At 30.6% G+C, this 25341-nt stretch overlaps 1 protein-coding gene across 1 annotated transcript in view; it reads right to left on the bottom strand.

Moving 5' to 3' along the window:
- Positions 1–19887, bottom strand: part of LOC111619535 (cell cycle control protein 50A-like) — a 42686-nt gene extending 22799 nt beyond the window's left edge. Inside the window, exons 1-4 of the mRNA XM_023361274.1 lie at positions 19783–19887; positions 10794–10927; positions 9450–9578; positions 6254–6452 (exon numbers count right to left, since the gene is read on the bottom strand). Coding sequence (XP_023217042.1) covers positions 6254–6452; positions 9450–9578; positions 10794–10927; positions 19783–19834 — 514 coding nt within the window. The 5' untranslated portion in view covers positions 19835–19887. The remainder of the gene's footprint in view (positions 1–6253; positions 6453–9449; positions 9579–10793; positions 10928–19782) is intronic.
- Between the last annotated feature and the right edge of the window lie 5454 nt (positions 19888–25341).

Genomic DNA, 25341 nt, shown 5'->3' with positions numbered 1-25341 from the left:
TAGCCTAGCGGAATCGAAGAGCGATCTCTACACGTGTGACATCGATGGTTGCAGCAGCCATTGGTAAAACAGTATCTGCTACTACTGTGCACTGAAGGCTACACATGAACGGACTGTATACCCAGGTACTACGAGTTTGTGTTCCACTATCCGTCCAATCTAAAGGCACACGATTAAAGTGGTGTCGGCAACATGTGAATTGGACTGTGTCTGATTGGGGTAACATTATGTTTATGGATGAGTTACGATTTTTCCTGGAGCCAGATGACAAATGTGTAAGAGTATAGAGAGAAAAAGGCACACGCAATAGGACCCAGAACATCATCGAGCATCACGCATTCCGAGGTGGAAGCATTTCGTGTGGGCAGGCATTTCGTTGGGATATCGCACCAACCTGCACATTTATGGAGGGGTTCTGTGACGGCTGTTCGGTATCGATATGAAGTCCTTGAACCCATTGTGAAATTGTATGCTGCAGCAGTTGGTCCTGCTTTTGTTTTAATGGATGATAATGCACTGCCCTCGTTGACGACTACCTCAAAAATGAGGAATAGCACGTATGGATTGGCTGGCGTATTCACCAGACCTCAATCCCATTGAGAATCTTTGGGATGCCCTCGGCTGTGCTATGTGTGCACGTTTCCCACCCCCTGCCACTCTCATAGAGTTGCAAACTGCTCTACAGGAGGAATGGCACTTATTTGACTCTGGAGTGATTTGATTGATCATCTCATGGAAAGCATGGTTACATGCTGTAAACTTTGTGTAAGGATAAGGGGTGAACATTTACCCTATTAATGTCAGTTTTGTTTGTTTGTTTTGGATTTAAACATCTTTTTGTTAATGATTCCAATATGATTTCTTCTTATACTGTATGAAAATTCAATATTGTTTTCATTTTTCTATGTAATTCTTTGTGTTGTTTCATGCATAAACATATTTGCTACTGTCCTGCCGCATTTTGTGTCAATCACAGCTGTATTTGTTGATTTTTTCGCAGTTTACCACTCTGTGTTTAACTTTTGGCAGTGAATGTACTATGGTTGTTGAAATACTAAATATAAATGGGGTTTGCTTGCAAAATCCCCATGTGCGAAGTCGTGGGTAACAGCTAGTCTTGTAATAAACAAATTACATAATTTTAGACAAACTAATAATTTTAGAAATAGCTACTAAAAATTAAATTATGAAATAGTAATTCTGTTTACTTTTAATGAGAAATCTGCTTGATCATTAATTTCTGTATTGAACATAATCCAATGAAATACAATTTTTTCATTTATCTGATTAATAGCAAACTAAATAACAAAAACATATAGTTTGAAGTTAATCTTACTTTTACTTAAACTTTTTTAGTAAATTAAAAAAATTTATTCCGTATTTTCAAAACTATTATAATAAAGTCAGTGATTAAACAAATTGTTAAAGCAATCCTTAAATTTTAATCTTATAATAATAAATATCTACTTACTCACCATACCGAATTAATGATAATGATGCACTCGGAACCAAATTACAGCGTGATACAAAAACATAAAAAAAACGAACATTATAATCAAACTCTTACTTAAACCATTCCATAATTGAATATTAATCTAGGAACGGTTAAAAATCTGATGTAGAGTCCAGAAGGGGTTTGAAAACATTCGTTTTTTCTGATGTTTTTTGTAGCACGCCGTAATTTGGTTCCAAGTGCATCATTACTTATATTAATAATGATGCTAATCAAAAATCATTAAAATTCTTACCTTAAAATTTGGCAATTGAAATGTTAAATTACATCTGCACTGACTTTTGATGTCCTTAGCTATTACATCAGCACAAGATTCATTTTTCTCATTTGTGCAATTTGTATACCACACTTCATGTTCTTCTACCTAAACAATATTTATACCTTATAAACAAAATTTTATTAAAAATATTTCTAATAAATTTGACTAATTATTTGTACAATAATGTTTAATAAAACTTATAAACAATGATTAATTTGCTCATTTGAAAATTGCTACATGCAAATGACCAAGACAAAGTACACTATGCCTGGTAAAGTGGCTTTAATACAGCTGGATAGGCAAGCCAATGGCTTGGTCCATTTCAAATGAAACAATCTATATCATTAGTTTGCTTAGCCTGCTGTATTAGAGCAACTTTACCAGGCAATGCACCCAAAAGCATCAATCTGCTGTTCTGGATATCTGAGATCAAATCAGTAAAGTCAGAGAATATCAAAAAGTTTGCACAAGTGGTCTGTTCTGAACACACCAGGCCCTGTTCTTCACTACCCAGCTACTCCCATTGTAGAAAACTGTTTTGAAGCTCCAAAAGTTAAAGGAGTTAATTTATAACTCTTTTAGAAATATTTTTTAATTTCTGTTACATGAATTTTGCATCAATTCCATCTTAAGCCTTGGTAAATTATACTTTTGTTGTTGTTGTTATGTTATAAATTTATGATGTAGATAAAGATAACACTCAATATAAAAAATATAATCTTCAACTATTATATCACAATACAGCAAAATCTTATTTCAATATCAGATAATTCAAAGTCAAGACTAGTCCCCAGCCAAGAGAATAGGATTTTGCATATATTTTAATTCAGACATTATTTGGTCCAGTGACCTGCAAAAATATCATTTAATTCAAAATCTTCGATCATATTACACGTTTATAACAAAGTTTCCATGCCCAAGTGGAAGTTCCAGTTTCACCAATTATACATTTGATTTATTGTAAGTCCATTCAAGGTCATTTAGACATTGTACACATTGCCAATGAAGAGAGCATTTATTTTTATGGAAGAAATCTGTTTGGCATTTAATTATTTTGAACATTTTTTCACAAAAATCTATTGACTCAATAATTTCAAGTCCATTAAACACACATGTGTATTCACAATAGAATGAGTACTTATAGCTTTAGCCATTAACTTCTTAATATATATAACATATTACGGGGTTAATCTACTAATACTTATTCCATAAAAATGATTACTGAATTATAATATTGATAGTTCACAAGCAAAGTAAAACAACTGTATTTGATACTTTATACAGATCATAATAATTAAAAAACAAACACACTAAACTTACTTCATTAGATGAAACCAATAGACCTATACCAATGGGTATAAATGCTAAACCTATAATAAAAAATGTAGGAAGAACTGTTCCAGCAGTCAAAATAGGTTGCCAAGCTGGCAATTTTTGTTGTTTAAAGGCACTACCTGTAAAATACATAAAAATCATCATGTAAAATCAATCAAAATTTAAAAACAAAATCAATATAATTCTCTAGTATAGAAAAACTATTCTGCTTAATAGGTTTGCTACAATTTGCTTTATATATAAGATGTGAATGAATAAGTAAATAAATATATACGATTTCTCATTTCCCAGTCTTTTGCTTGTCCTGGGATTCTGAGAAAAAGCAAACTGTTTCCTGGGATCCCAGGATATAATTAGTTATTTTTAGGATATAAAATAAATCTTTAAAATATTAAAATAATTTAAAATAAATTTTTAAGTATCTCAATATGTCCATTTTGCAACCTCCAAAATAATAATAATAATAATAATGCTGTGTAAAATATGTATAAAAAAATTACTTTTGAATTACGTACAAATTTTCAGAAAGAGAAAAAATTTATTAAAGTTTGTTGGAAACTGCTTATAACAAAAATGCCTTTGAATTGAGTTGAAAATTTAAAGAAAAAAATAAACTTACACCAAACTTTGAAGTTAGAAGGTAATTTTCATTATTTAAATAAAACACAATACAAAATATTATTGTAAATTTTTATAAGATTTTAAAAAGAAAAGATGGTCAATACTCCAATCAATCAATCTGGTTCTTATTTTAGTAATGAGAAGCCCTGCTACAAGAATGCCCTTTTCGATTCAATTGATGTGGGTGGAATCATCTTTACTGCATTTAAGAGAAGACAAATGTTGTGTGTTTTTTCACCTGTAGCCTGAAAGATTTCTAGTTCGTTTTTGAGATGCATTACAGTACTTCTTTTGCTGTCTAATATTCTTGATTTGTCTACCTTGGCTACTTTAATAATGGCATCAAGCTTATAGCCCGATAATACGGTAGTTCATTTGGCTTTAATATAATCAAGTNAAGACGTGACAAAGGAAAATAAAATTTGAAGCTTTTTCTTCAAAATTAACGCATTTCTTTCGTTTTTTTTCAGTTTTAAGTATTTTTTATGCTTAATTAAAAATTCTAAAAAAATGGGCGGCTCAAAAGGGGTTAATGTATTATATTTTTGCATGTATATTTTTCCGTTATTTTTTCAGTTTAAATTTTCAATGTTCTATTTTGGAACACTTTTAACTGTTGTTCCAAAAGTTATGTGAAACTTGAGGATAGCCTATTGAATAGGTTGAAAACATTAGTTTATATAAAAATAAATAATCTCAGCAAGTTATGGTGCTTTATGGAGATTGGGTATTAATTTAAAACAGAAAAAACTGGAATATCTGAAATACCTTTCAAACTTCATATGGGTTAAGTGACGTGTGCAATGGTAACTTTGGAGGTGAGAATAGACAGTGATATAAGTTACATTACATTTTTATTTTCATTCTCATAATTTTTGTTGGGGTACATGCTAATGCAGGTTATGCATAGCAAATTATGGTAATATACTGCAAGCAAATAATGATTAAAAATTGATTAACGTTATAAAGTGCTCATTAAACATTGAAACTGAAAATGATTGCACAATAGCAACCATCTCAGGTTGATAGTACAAAAAGACTGCTTAAAAATGCCTATTTATCTGAAGATAATGACAACTATAACCAAACAAAGAACAATAAGCAGATTAAAATTTATATATTAATTAAATTATATCATTAAGTATTTACTCCAGAAAAAGATTTCACATTTTTGAATAGCAAACAAAACAAAAACATTAAAATTGTAAAAAATCCCAATTATATCTGTTCTAATTTTAAAAATGTTTATAATACAAACTATGCAAAAAAAAAAAAAAAAAATTATGAAAAGTCAGAATTTTAACCATGTCAACCAAATGTGAAAAATATAGTACATATTTTTGATTGAAATATTCAAATCAACTCACTTTTTACGTTCATCATTTTACATCATAACAGCAAATATTTTTTGCTTACACACAGTATTAGTTATAAGTTAAATACTGTTATAAGTTAAAACTGGTGTGGTTTTTCAATACAACAACAAACTAAAACATAACACAAATGACATGTTATGTATTTAACTACAGGTAAAGCATTGTAGTTAAATACATAACATGTCATTTGTGTTAAGTAATAAATAACTGTGTATTACTTGCACAGTTATTTATATATTAGAATTGATCAAATGAAATTCACTCAGCAGCTATAAGTAGGATAACTGTACAGAAGAATATGTCCACAGCAGTATAAGTTAATGCACATTGAAAAAGTTACCATTTGCCTGCAAACAGGAATCTCAACATTTTGGCAGTTGCCAAATGCTGTCCATAAAGGAGAATTCCTGTCCTTTAAACCACTCAGTGGCCTTCATGTCATCATCATTGTAAAACTGCCTGACAAAGTTTTCTTAAGTGGTCCAAACAAGAAATAGTCATGTAACAATAGTTGAGACTGTATGGAGGATACTCCAGAACATCTCACCTCTTTCCATGAAGTATCTATTTAGTAGTGACAGCAACATGCAGATATGAATTACTGTGGAGACAAGCAAGCACTTGGTCCTCTTCCAGCATTTTGTTTTAACAACATAATGAAGGTTGTTTAGTGTCTGCAGATAATGCTATGCATTGTTTATATTGTATAGTTATTTAAACTCTAGAAACAAAATCATAATTCTAACAAACAACAATAACACAGGAGAATGTATGCTATTTATGGAGACATTTGTCTCCATAAATAGCATACATTCTCCTGTGAATTTCACTGTTTTTTTTTTTTATGATACTCAGTATATTGAAACAGCTACAAAATATCACACTACTTCTAATACTACTTCTCACTAGCTTATTTAAAAAACAACACACATCAGCATTTGGAAATCTGCAATTCCCTTAAATGACAGCAGGCACATATGTAACACCACATGAACTGGTTTCATTTGATCACACCTAATATTTATAATATAATAATTAAATAAGCAAAAATGTAATTTTTTTTTTTAACTTAAATTGATTTTTAACTCTTAAAAGACAATTTAAACTCATTTTCAAAAAATGTAATATTCTTTATTATAACATATTTACCATTGAAGAGACTGTTAGCAATTGCACCACAAGGAGCAATAGAATATTCAACAGAAGAATTTTTAAACTTTTGGAAAGGGGCGCAATCCCGACTTCCCTCAAGAGTCTTTCCTACAAGTTGAGCATCATCCCGAGATTTCACATAACGACGATGGTTTTGATAGTAGTTTGTCAAACCATAATACATGTATACTTCTTTCTGAAATAAAAAAGAAATCTTAAATCAATCAAAACATCAGCACACATTAAACTATGAGTCTTTTAACAAAATCTGTACATTTTTTTAGTGTGTATAAATTTGGACCAAGCTATAAATTTGTTTAAGCTGAGGTTTGTTGTAGCAGAACCCATTTTTGAAATTAAATAGCTAGTGAGAAATTAAATAAGACCTGTTCATATCAATTTTTTGGCATTAAGCAAGCTTGGCTTTATATTGAAGCACTAAAACTAAGCTTGATTGAAAATCATCTAAATATATAAAATTACTTAAATATATGACTGATTGATTCATCATTGCCAGAGCAAACCACTGAACCTAAAGATGTGAAATTTGGTACACAGTTAGGTTACATCATAAAAACACACACTAAGAAGGGATTTTTTGAAATTCCCCTGCAGAGGAGAGGGAGAGGATTAAGGCTTAACCTGAAGAACGGCTTCTACTGTACTATTTTAGAAGCAATTTTTTGTTTTCAATTACGTTTAGTCTTCATTGATTAAATTATTAAATTGTATTAAATTGATAACCTTTCAGACAATGTTATAAATATTTTTATATATTTCAATTTTTTAACCAAATGTTCAAACCGTTTTAAATTTGAATTTGTTATTGCATATTGGTTCAATTATAGAACAATTGTGACACATTCCAGAAAATTGATCAAATTGAAAACAGTTTGTTTGATTCTCAGCAATTCTCATCATTCTCAGTGGTAGGTGTTATATAACAATTACACTCACTGCCAAAAGTTAAGCACGGAGCAGAAAATATTCATGTCTGGAAAGAAATCGGCATTTGAGAGGCTGCAATTTGCTGCAGAGGTAGGTGGAAGTATGCAAATATGTTACATTACTATAAATCACGGTTACATGTTGCAAAATATGCAAAACTGGCAGTCATATAAGAAGCCAGCCTTCTGAAATGTGAGAAGAGTTGCATGTAAGTGCCGAGAAAAAAATGCGGAGAACTGTCATACAATTAGTGTGCATGACTGACATGTTTCAATGACTTCCAGAAGACGAATGACATACAGTGAGTGCTGGCAGGTGTGTGGTACGCCTTGAAGCAGGACAATCAATCACAGATGTTGCTCTTTTCTTTGGCGTTCATCATTCCGTCATTTCACGGTTATGGAAACAATTCCAAACAAGCCAAACAGTTGTCTGGAGATCTGTGGCCGGTCGCCCAAGAATTATGACCTCTGCAGAAGATGCTATAATGCTGTTGTAGCCAAGCGGAATCGAAGAGCAACCTCTACACGTGTGACATTGATAGTTGCAGCAGCCATTGGTAAAATGATATCTGCTACTACTGTGTGCCGAAGGCTACACATGAACGGACGGTACGCCTGGGTACCACGAGTTTGTGTTCCACTATCCGTCCAATCCAGAGGCATACGATTAAAGTGGTGTCAGAAAGATGTGAATTGGACTGTGTCTGATTGGGCAACGTTATGTTCACAGATGAGTCGCAATTTTCCCTGGAGTCAGATGACAAATGTGTAAGAGTATGGAAAGAAAAAGGCACACGCAATCAACCCCAGAACATCATCGAGCATCACGCATTCCAAGGTGGAAGCATTATGGTGTGGACAGGCATTTCGTTGGGATATCAAACTGACCTGCACATCTATTGAGGGGGTTCTGTGATGGCTGTCCGGTATCGGGATGAAGTCCTTGAACCCATTGTGAAATTGTATGCTGCAGCAGTTGGTCCTGCTTTTGTTTTAATGGATGATAATGCACTGCCCTCGTTGACGACTACCTCAAAAATGAGGAATAGCACGTATGGATTGGCTGGCGTATTCACCAGACCTCAATCCCATTGAGAATCTTTGGGATGCCCTCGGCTGTGCTATGTGTGCACGTTTCCCACCCCCTGCCACTCTCATAGAGTTGCAAACTGCTCTACAGGAGGAATGGCACTTATTTGACTCTGGAGTGATTTGATTGATCATCTCATGGAAAGCATGGTTACATGCTGTAAACTTTGTGTAAGGATAAGGGGTGAACATTTACCCTATTAATGTCAGTTTTGTTTGTTTGTTTTGGATTTAAACATCTTTTTGTTAATGATTCCAATATGATTTCTTCTTATACTTTATGAAAATTCAATATTGTTTTCATTTTTCTATGTAATTCTTTGTGTTGTTTCATGCATAAACATATTTGCTACTGTCCTGCCGCATTTTGTGTCAATCACAGCTGTATTTGTTGATTTTTTCGCAGTTTACCACTCTGTGTTTAACTTTTGGCAGTGAATGTACTATGGTTGTTGAAATACTAAATATAAATGGGGTTTGCTTGCAAAATCCCCATGTGCGAAGTCGTGGGTAACAGCTAGTCTTGTAATAAACAAATTACATAATTTTAGACAAACTAATAATTTTAGAAATAGCTACTAAAAATTAAATTATGAAATAGTAATTCTGTTTACTTTTAATGAGAAATCTGCTTGATCATTAATTTCTGTATTGAACATAATCTAATGAAATACAATTTTTTCATTTATCTGATTAATAGCAAACTAAATAACAAAAACATATAGTTTGAAGTTAATCTTACTTTTACTTAAACTTTTTTAGTAAATTAAAAAAATTTATTCCGTATTTTCAAAACTATTATAATAAAGTCAGTGATTAAACAAATTGTTAAAGCAATCCTTAAATTTTAATCTTATAATAATAAATATCTACTTACTCACCATACCGAATTAATGATAATGATGCACTCGGAACCAAATTACAGCGTGATACAAAAACATAAAAAAAACTAACATTATAATCAAACTCTTACTTAAACCATTCCATAATTGAATATTAATCTAGGAACGGTTAAAAATCTGATGTAGAGCCCAGAAGGGGTTTGAAAACATTCGTTTTTTCTGATGTTTTTTGTAGCACGCCGTAATTTGGTTCCAAGTGCATCATTACTTATATTAATAATGATGCTAATCAAAAATCATTAAAATTCTTACCTTAAAATTTGGCAATTGAAATGTTAAATTACATCTGCACTGACTTTTGATGTCCTTAGCTATTACATCAGCACAAGATTCATTTTTCTCATTTGTGCAATTTGTATACCACACTTCATGTTCTTCTACCTAAACAATATTTATACCTTATAAACAAAATTTTATTAAAAATATTTCTAATAAATTTGACTAATTATTTGTACAATAATGTTTAATAAAACTTATAAACAATGATTAATTTGCTCATTTGAAAATTGCTACATGCAAATGACCAAGACAAAGTACACTATGCCTGGTAAAGTGGCTTTAATACAGCTGGATAGGCAAGCCAATGGCTTGGTCCATTTCAAATGAAACAATCTATATCATTAGTTTGCTTAGCCTGCTGTATTAGAGCAACTTTACCAGGCAATGCACCCAAAAGCATCAATCTGCTGTTCTGGATATCTGAGATCAAATCAGTAAAGTCAGAGAATATCAAAAAGTTTGCACAAGTGGTCTGTTCTGAACACACCAGGCCCTGTTCTTCACTACCCAGCTACTCCCATTGCAGAAAACTGTTTTGAAGCTCCAAAAGTTAAAGGAGTTAATTTATAACTCTTTTAGAAATATTTTTTAATTTCTGTTACATGAATTTTGCATCAATTCCATCTTAAGCCTTGGTAAATTATACTTTTGTTGTTGTTGTTATGTTATAAATTTATGATGTAGATAAAGATAACACTCAATATAAAAAATATAATCTTCAACTATTATATCACAATACAGCAAAATCTTATTTCAATATCAGATAATTCAAAGTCAAGACTAGTCCCCAGCCAAGAGAATAGGATTTTGCATATATTTTAATTCAGACATTATTTGGTCCAGTGACCTGCAAAAATATCATTTAATTCAAAATCTTCGATCATATTACACGTTTATAACAAAGTTTCCATGCCCAAGTGGAAGTTCCAGTTTCACCAATTATACATTTGATTTATTGTAAGTCCATTCAAGGTCATTTAGACATTGTACACATTGCCAATGAAGAGAGCATTTATTTTTATGGAAGAAATCTGTTTGGCATTTAATTATTTTGAACATTTTTTCACAAAAATCTATTGACTCAATAATTTCAAGTCCATTAAACACACATGTGTATTCACAATAGAATGAGTACTTATAGCTTTAGCCATTAACTTCTTAATATATATAACATATTACGGGGTTAATCTACTAATACTTATTCCATAAAAATGATTACTGAATTATAATATTGATAGTTCACAAGTAAAGTAAAACAACTGTATTTGATACTTTATACAGATCATAATAATTAAAAAACAAACACACTAAACTTACTTCATTAGATGAAACCAATAGACCTATACCAATGGGTATAAATGCTAAACCTATAATAAAAAATGTAGGAAGAACTGTTCCAGCAGTCAAAATAGGTTGCCAAGCTGGCAATTTTTGTTGTTTAAAGGCACTACCTGTAAAATACATAAAAATCATCATGTAAAATCAATCAAAATTTAAAAACAAAATCAATATAATTCTCTAGTATAGAAAAACTATTCTGCTTAATAGGTTTGCTACAATTTGCTTTATATATAAGATGTGAATGAATAAGTAAATAAATATATACGATTTCTCATTTCCCAGTCTTTTGCTTGTCCTGGGATTCTGAGAAAAAGCAAACTGTTTCCTGGGATCCCAGGATATAATTAGTTATTTTTAGGATATAAAATAAATCTTTAAAATATTAAAATAATTTAAAATAAATTTTTAAGTATCTCAATATGTCCATTTTGCAACCTCCAAAATAATAATAATAATAATAATGCTGTGTAAAATATGTATAAAAAAATTACTTTTGAATTACGTACAAATTTTCAGAAAGAGAAAAAATTTATTAAAGTTTGTTGGAAACTGCTTATAACAAAAATGCCTTTGAATTGAGTTGAAAATTTAAAGAAAAAAATAAACTTACACCAAACTTTGAAGTTAGAAGGTAATTTTCATTATTTAAATAAAACACAATACAAAATATTATTGTAAATTTTTATAAGATTTTAAAAAGAAAAGATGGTCAATACTCCAATCAATCAATCTGGTTCTTATTTTAGTAATGAGAAGCCCTGCTACAAGAATGCCCTTTTCGATTCAATTGATGTGGGTGGAATCATCTTTACTGCATTTAAGAGAAGACAAATGTTGTGTGTTTTTTCACCTGTAGCCTGAAAGATTTCTAGTTCGTTTTTGAGATGCATTACAGTACTTCTTTTGCTGTCTAATATTCTTGATTTGTCTACCTTGGCTACTTTAATAATGGCATCAAGCTTATAGCCCGATAATACGGTAGTTCATTTGGCTTTAATATAATCAAGTTTATGAAGAAAAACTTTGTACTTCATATTTTATACTTGTTTGTATCCTGGTCCAATTTGCACAACCTGATATAATGCAGTTATTGAAGCTATTGGGCATGGCTAAAAATTAAGACAGCATTGGCACAATTATTCAAGATATTACAGGTTCCAACAAGTAAAGAATTTTTAGGGTCCTGCCACAAATAGGCAACATATTGATTATTGACAATCTGTGACATGCCATAATAAGCAAAAATTTAAAAAACTAATAAACAGGCTTAAAAATTTTTTTTTGCTTTATACAGACACAGTAAAGTGACTTTTTGAAAAAAGTCACTTTATTATGTCTGTATAAAGAAAAGTAAACTACAACACGGTTTTATCAGAAGCAAAAGGCTTAAAATTAATAAATACAAATGTATTCTGACAGTTTATGAGTTAATTATACTTTCTATTTGCAAAATTTCCTCAATTTTAACACAAAATAAGAAAAAAAAATTAAATTTTTAAAAAATTTGCATGATTTCCCACATTAAAAAACAGCCGGGATCACAGGTTTCTCAGGATCCCATTGTAGAAACTCTAATATACGTGTGCATGCACACACACACACACACACACTTAAAAATAATTTAAATAATTATGTATCTAATTCTAATTGAACTTTTTGTTTTTCAAACATTACTACATGCATGATTTCTTGTAAAATTTAAAAATAAAGTGTACTTTTGAATTATGCATACATATATACATACATACATTTAAATGTTCACAGTTGCTGAATATAAATATTTAAAAGTATTTTAATAAAAACAATTAGATAGTTTGCAAAATCAACTAAAATATTATAGTAGGAAATTAATACAAAATGAATACAGATATTTTTTTACTATTTGGTATAATTGAAAATCACAATTTTATAGAAATAAGTTCTACATAATGAATCAAAGTCTTCAATATGAGTAAAATCTTTATTTGAACAATCATAAATAAAACATTAATACAGAAGTTTTGGCCATGTTTTAATTCTTTTTACATATTCAATATATTAATGACCAGCAGCAATATCAACCATAACATATATTTATAAATATGGAAACTCAAACATAAAAATAAATCATTCAATACTAAAAATCTGCAATATTAGTGAGGTTGCAGCCAATGTTTTCAATGAAAAAATGTGTACATCGAACATTCAGCACCACCTTCCTGTAAGCCTAGAAGTTTGACAATGGCATTTGGAATATCAGTGGAATCATGCTCAGCATTCTATCACATTGAAAACTTTGGCTGCAACTTCATTAATCTTTCAAAAGTGACGATAATTAACAAAGCAATTGAAATCAGTAATGCAAAGAACACATTTACATGCCACATACTAATAAAATGATTGAAGCAGTAAATATGTTAAATATTTCCAAACTCTATTCTTATAATCCACAAAACAAGTTACATATAGGATTTTATTAAAAAATAGCATATTTTTTTCTGGATTATTGATTACTATATTTTACTGCAAAAGCAAGTGCAAGATTTAACTTAAATAATTCAGTATCAAATAACTAAATATTATTTTGATAAAATTATAATTAATGCATCAAAAAGTTCTCTACAAATTCAGTAATTTTCCTTTTTTATTAAAAAAATCTTAAATTTTTTTAAGAAAAAAAAAAAAAAAAAATTTTTAAAAAATTTGCATGATTTCCCACATTAAAAAACAGCCGGGATCACAGGTTTCTCAGGATCCCATTGTAGAAACTCTAATATACGTGTGCATGCACACACACACACACACACACTTAAAAATAATTTAAATAATTATGTATCTAATTCTAATTGAACTTTTTGTTTTTCAAACATTACTACATGCATGATTTCTTGTAAAATTTAAAAATAAAGTGTACTTTTGAATTATGCATACATATATACATACATACATTTAAATGTTCACAGTTGCTGAATATAAATATTTAAAAGTATTTTAATAAAAACAATTAGATAGTTTGCAAAATCAACTAAAATATTATAGTAGGAAATTAATACAAAATGAATACAGATATTTTTTTACTATTTGGTATAATTGAAAATCACAATTTTATAGAAATAAGTTCTACATAATGAATCAAAGTCTTCAATATGAGTAAAATCTTTATTTGAACAATCATAAATAAAACATTAATACAGAAGTTTTGGCCATGTTTTAATTCTTTTTACATATTCAATATATTAATGACCAGCAGCAATATCAACCATAACATATATTTATAAATATGGAAACTCAAACATAAAAATAAATCATTCAATACTAAAAATCTGCAATATTAGTGAGGTTGCAGCCAATGTTTTCAATGAAAAAATGTGTACATCGAACATTCAGCACCACCTTCCTGTAAGCCTAGAAGTTTGACAATGGCATTTGGAATATCAGTGGAATCATGCTCAGCATTCTATCACATTGAAAACTTTGGCTGCAACTTCATTAATCTTTCAAAAGTGACGATAATTAACAAAGCAATTGAAATCAGTAATGCAAAGAACACATTTACATGCCACATACTAATAAAATGATTGAAGCAGTAAATATGTTAAATATTTCCAAACTCTATTCTTATAATCCACAAAACAAGTTACATATAGGATTTTATTAAAAAATAGCATATTTTTTTCTGGATTATTGATTACTATATTTTACTGCAAAAGCAAGTGCAAGATTTAACTTAAATAATTCAGTATCAAATAACTAAATATTATTTTGATAAAATTATAATTAATGCATCAAAAAGTTCTCTACAAATTCAGTAATTTTCCTTTTTTATTAAAAAAATCTTAAATTTTTTTAAGAAAAAAAAATAACAAAGTTGTTATAAAATTTATTATGATTATAAATTTACAAATTAATATATATGTTACTGTGAAAGACCGAAATTAGAGAATGTTGATATTCTCTGGTGAATGTCGACACATACAAAATATGTCGGTGAAAGGCCGAATATTTGGTTATATTATTATACATTCGAACAATCGCCGGTGTATGTCCACATGCACAGATAAGCTTTGGTGAAGGTCAAAACAACACCCGAGAAGCCGATGTCGACAGAGAGGTGACAGACTATCACCAAATCCTTTGTGGGTAGCCGGAGGTAGGACAAGGTCGTACCTCTTTTCCATGCAACGGTTTGGTAGAAACCAACCACTTTGTCACTGAATAGTGTTTTTTTTTTTTTCTTTTCTTTTGATCCCGCAAGATGGGGATCGGTTTGTCAGGTTGAGTGGTGGAGGATGAGAGGGGTTGTCGGTAAGGCATCGGCGATATCCGAATAAAAGACGCCATTAACAGATCAGTTCGTAATCACGTAATAACATAATCAGTTCGTAATTTGTAAAGAAAAGTTATTTTCCATAGATGAGATTTCTTCTCAAGAAATGTCACTGAGAGAAGCAACTGCAACTAATTTGAAAAGTGGAGGGCAAGGCTATATATGCTGTCATTGCAAAAAGAAGTATTCCACAAATAAATGCAGTTGTAAAAGCATTGATGAGTTTATAAAAAGTTCAAATTTGGCAAAAGGAGAGAAAGGACAAAAGATAAAAAGTTGTCAGAAAGGTTAAATAGTTCTTCTGTTAGGCCAGGGGTCGGCAACCTGCGGCTCGCGAGCCACATGCGGCTCTTTGGATGTGAAGCTGCGGCTCTTTAGTTCCATATGCAAATATTATTTATTTTATCAAAAAAAAAAATTTAAAAAACGTTCTAAATCGATTAACGAGGATTAGGCACAGATTCTATCTCTCAGCCACTTGTACTCACTTTTCACTGCACCCCTGACCCCGTGACATGCGTCGTCACTGTTGTCAGTCCGTCGGAAGCTCTCGAATGATGCCGTCGTCGGATGTTTCTATTATCTAATTTGTTGTGAAAAACACTACTTATATATGAATAAATAGATATTTTTTCTTATGAATAAATAGATTAGTTTTTTTTATCAAAAAACTTTACAGTAGAGCGATGTTTATCCGAAAGCTGGTTTTCCGAAAGCATTCCAGTTGGCAAATTTAAATTTTCGCTAGTGCTGTGGCGCTGCAATCTTCGGCTATTTCTCGGGCTACTCAAATATTTTACGTTTTTGATACTAAATTAACATCTGAAGTATAATTTTTTATTGTTTTTATATTTTTCAATAAATTTATTTTGTTTGTACAAAATAAAAAAATAATTTTTAACGATACAATAGTCTTCGCTAGGCTTAACATCGACAAAAATTCAATGCGAAGTGACACGCAATGGAGAGAAATTTCAACATGGGATAAATTAATATATTTTTTCGTACATGATTCGTTATTCCAAAAATAAGTTATCCAAACAACCCCAGTCCCCAATTGATTTGGATAAACGACGCTCTACTGTATTTATGCGAGTACTATTTATTGTTGGCAAGAAAAAATTTTGTGGCTCTTTAAAAACTTTGAAATTTTGTAAATTGTAATTTTGGCTCTTCCGACTCAAAAGGTTGCCGACCCCTGTGTTAGGCAAATATTGAGTCTTAATTTTCCAACCTTTCTCACTTCTTTATCTTTTGTCCTTTCTCTTCTTTTTTTCAAATTTGGCTCTATAATCCTTTGAATAAAAACTCCAGCTTTATTTAGTATTCCTTCCAGCGTTACAAGATTTGGCTACATTGTGCCAAATGTGGCTACTTTTTTTAGTTTAATGTAAAAAAATATCATTTGGAGCTTTGGCTACTTTTGGGGCTACATATCATTTATAAATATATTAGATGAATAAAAATGCACTTTAAAATGGTGTTTCATCGCTTTTTATTAATCAGAGACTCAAATAAACCGAATATTTGCATTTTATCAAATAAATGAATTTATCTATTTCTAAGTAAAAATTGAAAGTGTCTGTAGAAGTAATTTTTTAAAATATCCTGTTTTGTGATAAAGTTTTAATACTTATTATTATAATCTAGACATGTTAATCCTTAAATATACTTGTATATTGAGCCACAAGTATATATTATATATACTTGTGGCCCAAAACTCATTGACTTCTTCCAATGCAGCCCAGAGAAACAAAAAGGTTGGACACCCTGGTCTATACATTTATTTGATTCTTCTTTATCTCAAAAAAAATTTCATGCAATTGTACATACATTTAGAAAAACCTAGCCTTGGGTGAATAAATTCAAAACTTGGTTAATTTGTAATAATGGCATTTCCTTGGCTAGTTGCATCATTTGCTGAACCTCATTTAGTGTTAAATACAATGGAATAATGCATTTACATGGCATACTGATTGCAAGAAATAGTAAAAAAGAAGTGCATTTTCTCATTTACCTTCTCCTCCTCCCCAGTCATGGCATCAGCCAACAAAGCAGTTTCCAAAGATGGCAACTCTAAAGACACAATGGGATAATTCTTTGAGTAAAAGGGTATTAACTATAATTTCTTCAAAGGCGGTGTTGCAATATTAACTTTATATCCAAAATAAGATTACAAAGTTATTTTTTAGTACACAATAAAAGCATGCATATCCACATATAGAGGATTTTCGAGTTTCTTTCAAAAGATGATTCCAAATTTCCCAATAATTTTCCATTCTTATGCTCGATTTATCAATGAATTGACCACGCTCGTAATGTAAATATAATTTTTCTAAACTAAAATAAGCTTTAGGAAATATTCAAAAGAATTGGAATCAGGAGAAATTTTGGTATTGTCCATCACTAATCATTAGTAGCAGAATTAAATCAGACAATCTGAGAAAGAATATTATCAAATGTTCTATTTAGGATAAAGATCTAACAATATGCTTTCTAAATGTAAAGTATATTTTCTTAAATTATTAAGAGAATATACTTTACATTTAGAAATATAGTACATTCATTCTTTAAGATATTTTTATATTATTATTCTCAGAAAAGAATGAGACAAAGTAAAGCAACCCTGTTTTTCAAAAACTAGTAATAAAAATATCCAATTCACATAAAATAATTATAAGTGCAGTCAACTTGTGTTAATATGAATTGCTAGGGAATAGTTCATTTTATTGAAAATTTGTATTAATGATTTTCAGAGTCAAAGCCAAGGTTGTATAATTTATGAAGTTAAGGCTTGATAGACAATCAAAATTATATTATTTTGAATTAATTTACTAGATAAAGTTAAAATAAAATTCACTTACAAAAACAAATTAATGTTCTAAATGATTTTCAAATCACTATATGCACTCCTCAATATACAAACTATGCATCCATTTAAAGGGGTGGATGTCATTAAACTTTAACTCCTATTTTCTGAGTACAGTAGAATAGTCCACTAAAAGTAGATGTTCAAATTGTTCTATAATTCAAAGGTTTGTTATCCTTTTTATTTATCAGTGATAAATGGTATGTGAATTGTTTATAGTATTTTGTTAATGACGACTGATATTAAACTTTTTGCATACAATTGGGATCAAACCCATCTTTGCTTACTAGAAGAAGAAAATCTATCCTATTCAAAATGAAACAATTACTACTCTATTGAATTTGAATACAAAATGTATTTGATATTGAATGGGATTAAAAGGATTATTATATCACATCATATAAGCATTTTTAGTCATTCATGAAAAGAGCACTAACTTTAAGATATTTTCCAATTTATTTTAATTTTTATCAATCCTAATAATCTTTCAGTGCTACAAGAAACAGGTTTTCAAAGATCATTTCCCAAAAACTGCTTTGGATTCATAGTTCTATTTAGATTTTTTCTACATCCAAGAGTGATTTAAAACTCTGTCAGATATTGTTGGAACCTGTTAAAGTTTAACTCTTCAGAACAAAACATTAATAAAGTATAATTACTGAATAATAAAGCAAAACAAAACAATCATACCCATAAATGGATGGGTTTGGTATACAAAACAGAAAACAGGAATGTAAATTTTCCCAAGGTTGACCGAAAGTTGAGAGGTGGGAACTAACCTATCAGTACCCCACCCACTCAAGGATGTCAGTTCCTTTAATCAGGTAATCACATACTCTGAACCAATTACAGTGTGTAGATAACAAAAACAAACAAAAATGAATGTTTTCGAACTCCTTCCGAGTTCATCATCAGATTTCTTAACGATTTCTCGACAGTTCTTTGTTTTGAAATAAAATTCGAACAAGAGTTCAAATATAAGTTCGAAAAAGTTATTAAAGCCACGTTGCACCTGCGCAGAGTGTCGCTCTACCAAGACACAACAAACGGCTAAACCGCGTTGTCAATCAACTCTTGCCAGGCCATTGACAAAACCATTTCTTCATTATAATTTATGCATGTTGATGTAAAACTGGATTTAAAAATGTGCACAGCCTCCAACCATCTGAGGTGTTTTATTACAAAATGAAGAACCATTGAGGAATCGTTAAAAAACCTGATGAAGAACTTGAAACGTTCATTTTTGTGTTTTCTTTATCTACACACCATAATTGGTTCATAGCACACGATTAACTATATCCCGGTGTGGTCCGATTTTGGGGGGACTATATCTCGTGAAGGGTCGCACTTACAGGTGTGGTTCATTAGACATTATTTGATTACAAAGGGGGCTCTACAGTTTGGGGGTTCCCGCCCTCTAACAAATTATACATAAACTAAATAGCTTCAATTCATCAAATATAAAAGGTGATTAAAAAATAAACCCCTATTAATGGCATTAATATAAATTAATGGCAGAACTCTTATGACTTAATAAGTCATAAGAGTTCTGCCATTTAATAATCATCTGCAAGCCTTTTTCATAAACAAAACGGGAATTACTTTTGCAATCCTACTGCAATCATACGACATTCTATGACAAATGTTGATATTAAATGACAGCATTTATATTATGTAAAACTGCTACATTTACGTTAAAATACTTTTAAAAAATTCACGAAAAATACATTAATTAAACAACACTAGAATAGATTTATTCGTTAGAATAAATATTTCTAGTTTCAACTTACTCGAAGGTCTTTTACTTTTAACTTGTAACTCTTCACTCGAAGGAGTAGCCATTTTTATTTCTTGAACTTTAGTACGTGTTGCCAGTCTTTGCTTTTGATACCAATTTCTCCCTTAAATATCATTATAACGAATCTGTCCATATCGAATAATTTATTTCGTTATAATGGATATAAGAAAAAAAAATAAATTATAAATACTTTTATTTAAAAATAACCGCTAACCATTTACAAAATTTTATTTTTTATTTTTTTATTTTTGGACTCTTTCTGCCCTGTGGGCACTTGAAGGATCGGTCCATCAGTGGTCAACCGGTTCCGTTCCCTTAACACTGGGACATATCACACCGGGATCCTACTCTTTAAGCACAATTAACGAAAATAGATTTTAAGCTCTTCATTTCTTATCAAAACAAAAACATTTGTATAAATATATTTGATGTTTACTGTTTTATAATTATTTTCTTTAAAAATAAATATTAAATTTACATAAAAATAAACTTATATTAACGTCAAGGACTTTAAACTACAAGGATAGCCAGATCCCGTATATTTGTTAGCGTGACCTTGTCTTTATGTGACATCACAGCAAGCCCTCTACTTCAACATGACAGCTCTTTCAAATAACAAAATACGATAAAATATTAAATCATTTCTTAATTAATTATTAAATTACTACTAAATGTAAACTACTGTAAAATTTTCGGATTTAAGAAGTGTACTGTACGTCAATAAATTTACAAGTCTTTTGTCTAATATTTATTTAACAAATTAATGAGCTATATTTTTTATTATGTGATTATCTTACTTAACTTTTTAATTTTTTTTCGACAATCACCATTTTCAGAAGGCATTCTTTTCAATATTTTATAGTTTTCTTGTTTAAGATTTCTATAATTAATTCTTATTATAGTTCTTAATTTACAAAAATCTTTTATTAAAGTAAAAGGTAAAACTGTTTCCACTGACTAATTCTGTACAACTCCGGGGCCTTTTTTATACGATTCATCGTGATATATTTCGAAATATTTATTCCATTCTATAATTTTTGCTAGCCATTCATCAGTAGGTTTAATAAGCCCTCCATAAGATAAATGTTGCACCCATGACGGAATGCTATAGTTGTGATGATTTTTAATTTTGTTAGTGGAATTAATTAAGTTTGGGTATTTTTCTTTATATTTATAGGCAAAATATCCTGCTATATACTCGAGAGCATCGTAGGAAGTTTCTTCAGAGATTGTGTTAAAGTCTAGATTGCATGTAGAGTTTCCTGAAGATTTATTTGAAGAAAAAGTAGTTTTACATTCAGTATATTGGTCTGTATTTTCACTTGATACTTCTACATGTGCTTTCTCTAAAACTTTGGGTATAATATATTCCTCTTGTCTTCGATCTGTAGTATTTACTTTTGACTCTAAAATACCAGGATTCTTACCTAAAATAATCAATCTAATCCTATATATAGCATTTAATGGGCTTGGATGTTCATTAGGACCCCGGCTTCTAATTTGAAAAAAAAAAATTTTCCAGACAATCTTGATTTAAGTGCAGATGTATTTTATATCAAAAGTCGATTTCATATCTTGAAAAAGATCAATTAGCGATTTCATTGAGATTATCATTCCTTTCTGGAAAATTTGGAGGGCATTTTTTCCACTTGCTCTCATTGTTGAGATTATTTTTATCATTTTATTTAAATGTTCTTCTTGTAATTCCAAGTCTACACCATATCCATTTTTGCTTGGAACAGAACCTTTTGGTGCATAGCTATTAAAAATGTCGAACCACATATTTATATCTCTAATATACGTTTCATTGATAATAATAATTGATTCATAATAAACGTTTCATTGATATTCACATTCAATTCTTTCCATAAACTTATGTTACTGCAACTACAGTCACTGACGCAAGCTACTACATTATACGATAGTAAATAAAGTTCTGCTATTAATTTTAAAAGTATTTCTCTTGTCATTTTTTGATCAAACCCGATGTAAACAGGTTGCTTCCAATTTGAAAAAAGAAGGTTATTATTGCAACCATACACAGCACACCTAGTACTCAGCATTTTGTTCTTCACCTAACATAAAAATATAGCTTTAAATATTTAATGACTTATATTTAAATCATCTTACCTTATAAAAAACTTAGTCAAATAAAACAATTACAGAAATATTAAAATAAATCACTTCGTTAATCACAAAATTGGACGAATATTAAAAGCGAAAACTAAACACGTGCACACCATGCTCTAGGTAAACAAAGAGATCTGGTATCGTCCTGACGTCACTAACTTGGCATTCCTGGCTAACATTGTAGAATAGGGATCTGGCTATCCTTGTAGTATATAGTCCTTGATATTAACGTTACCAAGTGCCCATGAGGAAATATCTATTCGTTTCAGATCTGTATTGGATTATTTTTCAAAAAACTTCTTGCGTTTTTTCTGATAGCTGACACTCACTAACCAATGCGTAGTCTGAGGCGAACGCGAATGCGAGCTACTGACCTGCTCCCAATTGGAGCAGGTCAGTAGCTCGCATTCGGGCTCAACTCAACTCCTTCCTCTCCTTCCATCCGAAATTTTCAACTTATATGTAACTATTTCAACTATTTCGAATACGTATATGTTTTTTAGTCGTGTCAAGCGACTCGTCTGCGTTATGTTTCAAACGCAGTTCCCTCAGTCGAGACTGAACAAAATCTCAAACGCGGCTGCTTTTAACGAACGATTCCAATTTATCCAAGACTTTTCTCGCTTAAATGCCAATTGATTTTATTTTATTATTCTTCTATTTCTTACTTTTTTGTTTAGTTTACTTTATTTATTCACTTTACTTTAATTTTCGTTATTACACTTTTCAAACCAAAAAAACACAACACCTTAACACCACGTTATTCACTTTTCTTTTTATCTGTACTTTTTGTCGTATTTTTTTTCTTTTCTCAACAATAAATCAGTTATAATCTTTCATTTATGAGATATTACAGTTCAAACTGCTCCCCAGGCTAATTATATCGATAAACGTCGTCTCGAGTTTCTCAATGTCATCTATCTAGTGTATACTGTATATAGCTTAACTATAAATTGTTGGTCTACGTTTTCTTGCCTTTAACGACAACTTCCAAAAATATTTTAAAATGAACACAAATTGGGAGAAAAAACAAACAGTCTAATCAGGGCCTAATTTGGCACAAGGCAGGCAAGGCACTTGCCCGGGGCCCGTGATTAGTTGGGGCCCGTAATAGGTTATAAACGTGTCATTGTTTTATTAGTATTGCGAATTACCATATTATTAGCGCCATATTCAAGCGTTAATAATTACCTACTGCTCCGACATCTAATAGCATCACTGAGAATTAGGTAATACGGTATATGCGTATTATATCTGTCCGGTGAAGTTCAGAATAAAGCAGTGTTTTTTGAGAAAAATGTAATGTTTATTGCTGCATAATTTTATTGTAGCCCCAAAAATACAATGTAAGATATTCAAATGTAAAAATAAAAATACTTTAATTTTAAATATTACAGTTTTATTTATATTTGTAGTAATACAAACTTTGTAAAGGAGCCTGTAAATATTATTTTGCCTAGGGCCCTCGAAGGTCTAAATTAGGCCCTGAGTCTAATCAATTTAAACTCTAAAATCCTGAAAGTGACAGTTAATAGAAATATAAATATTAACGACATTTACGAATAAATAACATTCAAAACCGACTTAAAATAGTATTTTTAAGCAGTCTTTTAAAAAAGAGAAAAGCAATAGCTGAATTAAAAACGAGAAAATTTCATATATTAAAAGAATTTCGAATGTTTACAGCTGACTATCTCTATGCTCCAGCCAAACTTACGCCTTCATGCGATTGAAGCGCTCGAAGTGGCAGAAATATTTATTACGCCACTATCGTAACATTAGAGTTATTGGCAGCACAAAAACCAGTATATCTATCGGCTCTACTAATAATAAATTTAAACGTTTCGTTTCTCATAAAAAGTTCTTAATTCTCGCAGTATTCAGCGGGAAGTGGCGAGCAGCCATAAATATATTTCGCCAGAAATTCGTTCTTGCCAGAAAGATTTCTCGTTTCTCGCTCGTTTTTGGTTTTCCATTGCAAGAACTATATCGCTCGCTACTCGGTTCACGTATGTATAGTCGCAAGATATAATTCTTGCAATGGAAAACCAAGAACGAGCGAGAAACGAGAAATCTCGCTGGTGAGAAAGAATTTCTGACTCTGGAAAATATGTAACTGAGTTTGACATTTATGGTGGCCCGCCTCTTCTGGCTGAATACTGCGTATGCGACTCGGCCCAGGATTAGAAATGGCTGATAGAAATGGTTATTTCTCATATCTGCCATCTATATACTGTATAAAAAGATCACGCCACTTTCTCCCTTTCGCTTGCGTCTGCACAGTCGTAACAGATTTGCCAACTTTCTATCAAGAAAATCCACGTAAACAGATCTAAAATTCTCCTGAAGACTGAAACAAGTTTCCCAAAATAGTTTTGCTCCGGGTACGATGCATATCGAAAAAAATAGGGCATATTAAGAGGGCTTTTAAATAAGTCCATTGTGGGGCTGACTGAATTCACAATTGGCGTGGAAAATGTCATAATGCAAACGGCCGGAAAAACTAAATAAAAAAAAATATATTGTAAAAGTTCATGCACGCGCTTGTTACGTCACGATAATTTTATCGGCTGCAACAATAATTAACGTATATTGTTTTGTAAGAGAAGAAAAACGTTAGCATTGTTCTAACATTCCATAAAAGATCATGGAGAGGAGACAAAATAATTTCGGCAAGTTATCGAATTTTTTTAGCAGTTCTAAACAAATTATATTGATCGATAGTTTTACGACTTTGTCGACGATTGTAAGGGCCAGTGGCGCGTTATCCTACGGGCAAAAAAGCCAATTTCCTCGGGCCTCTCCAAACCAATCTTTTATAAAAAAAAATGTTTCCATAGAAGAAAAATGTCTGAAGTCAATGGAACCCACTAATTCGAATTTACTTGGGGTTACCGTAAAACTATAACGCGCTAAAGGTACAGGCCCAGTACGATCTACTCATTTTAAACTGTTGTTTTAAACATACTTTACTTAACAAATGCTTTCTTTATTTAAAAAAATCCATATTATATTCATTGAAATTTTATTTATTTTGATGCGTATCACCTGTAATACTTTCTGAAATATTTTTGAAACACATCGAAATTAAAAGAACTAAACATAAATTATAATGTTCAGTTCTTACATTTATTAATTAACTTTTCTTCTTTTGATTCAATGTCCATTGGACATTAACGGGGTATTTTCTGAGGTCATAATGAGGGTAACGCCTCGCCCATCTCAAACGAGATTCACTTATTAACTTTGTTTCATGGCGGATTTTTGTGATATATGATTTTTATAATATAATGCTATTGTATTTTTCTTTATGAATAATTACAAAATATTAGAAATTAATATTTGTAAATAGAAAAGAATCATTTCTTTTGATGCTCGAAAATTATTTTGTGGGTTTTTAAGTCTTTTTTTTCTTGTATTT

This window comes from Centruroides sculpturatus, unplaced genomic scaffold, assembly GCF_000671375.1.
Source record: "Centruroides sculpturatus isolate CEXI.00-Female unplaced genomic scaffold, Cexi_2.0 scaffold179, whole genome shotgun sequence".
Classification (NCBI taxonomy): Eukaryota; Metazoa; Arthropoda; class Arachnida; order Scorpiones; family Buthidae; genus Centruroides; species Centruroides sculpturatus.
The sequence above is the reverse complement of the archived record's forward strand: the minus strand, read 5'-3'. Positions and strand labels throughout refer to the sequence as shown.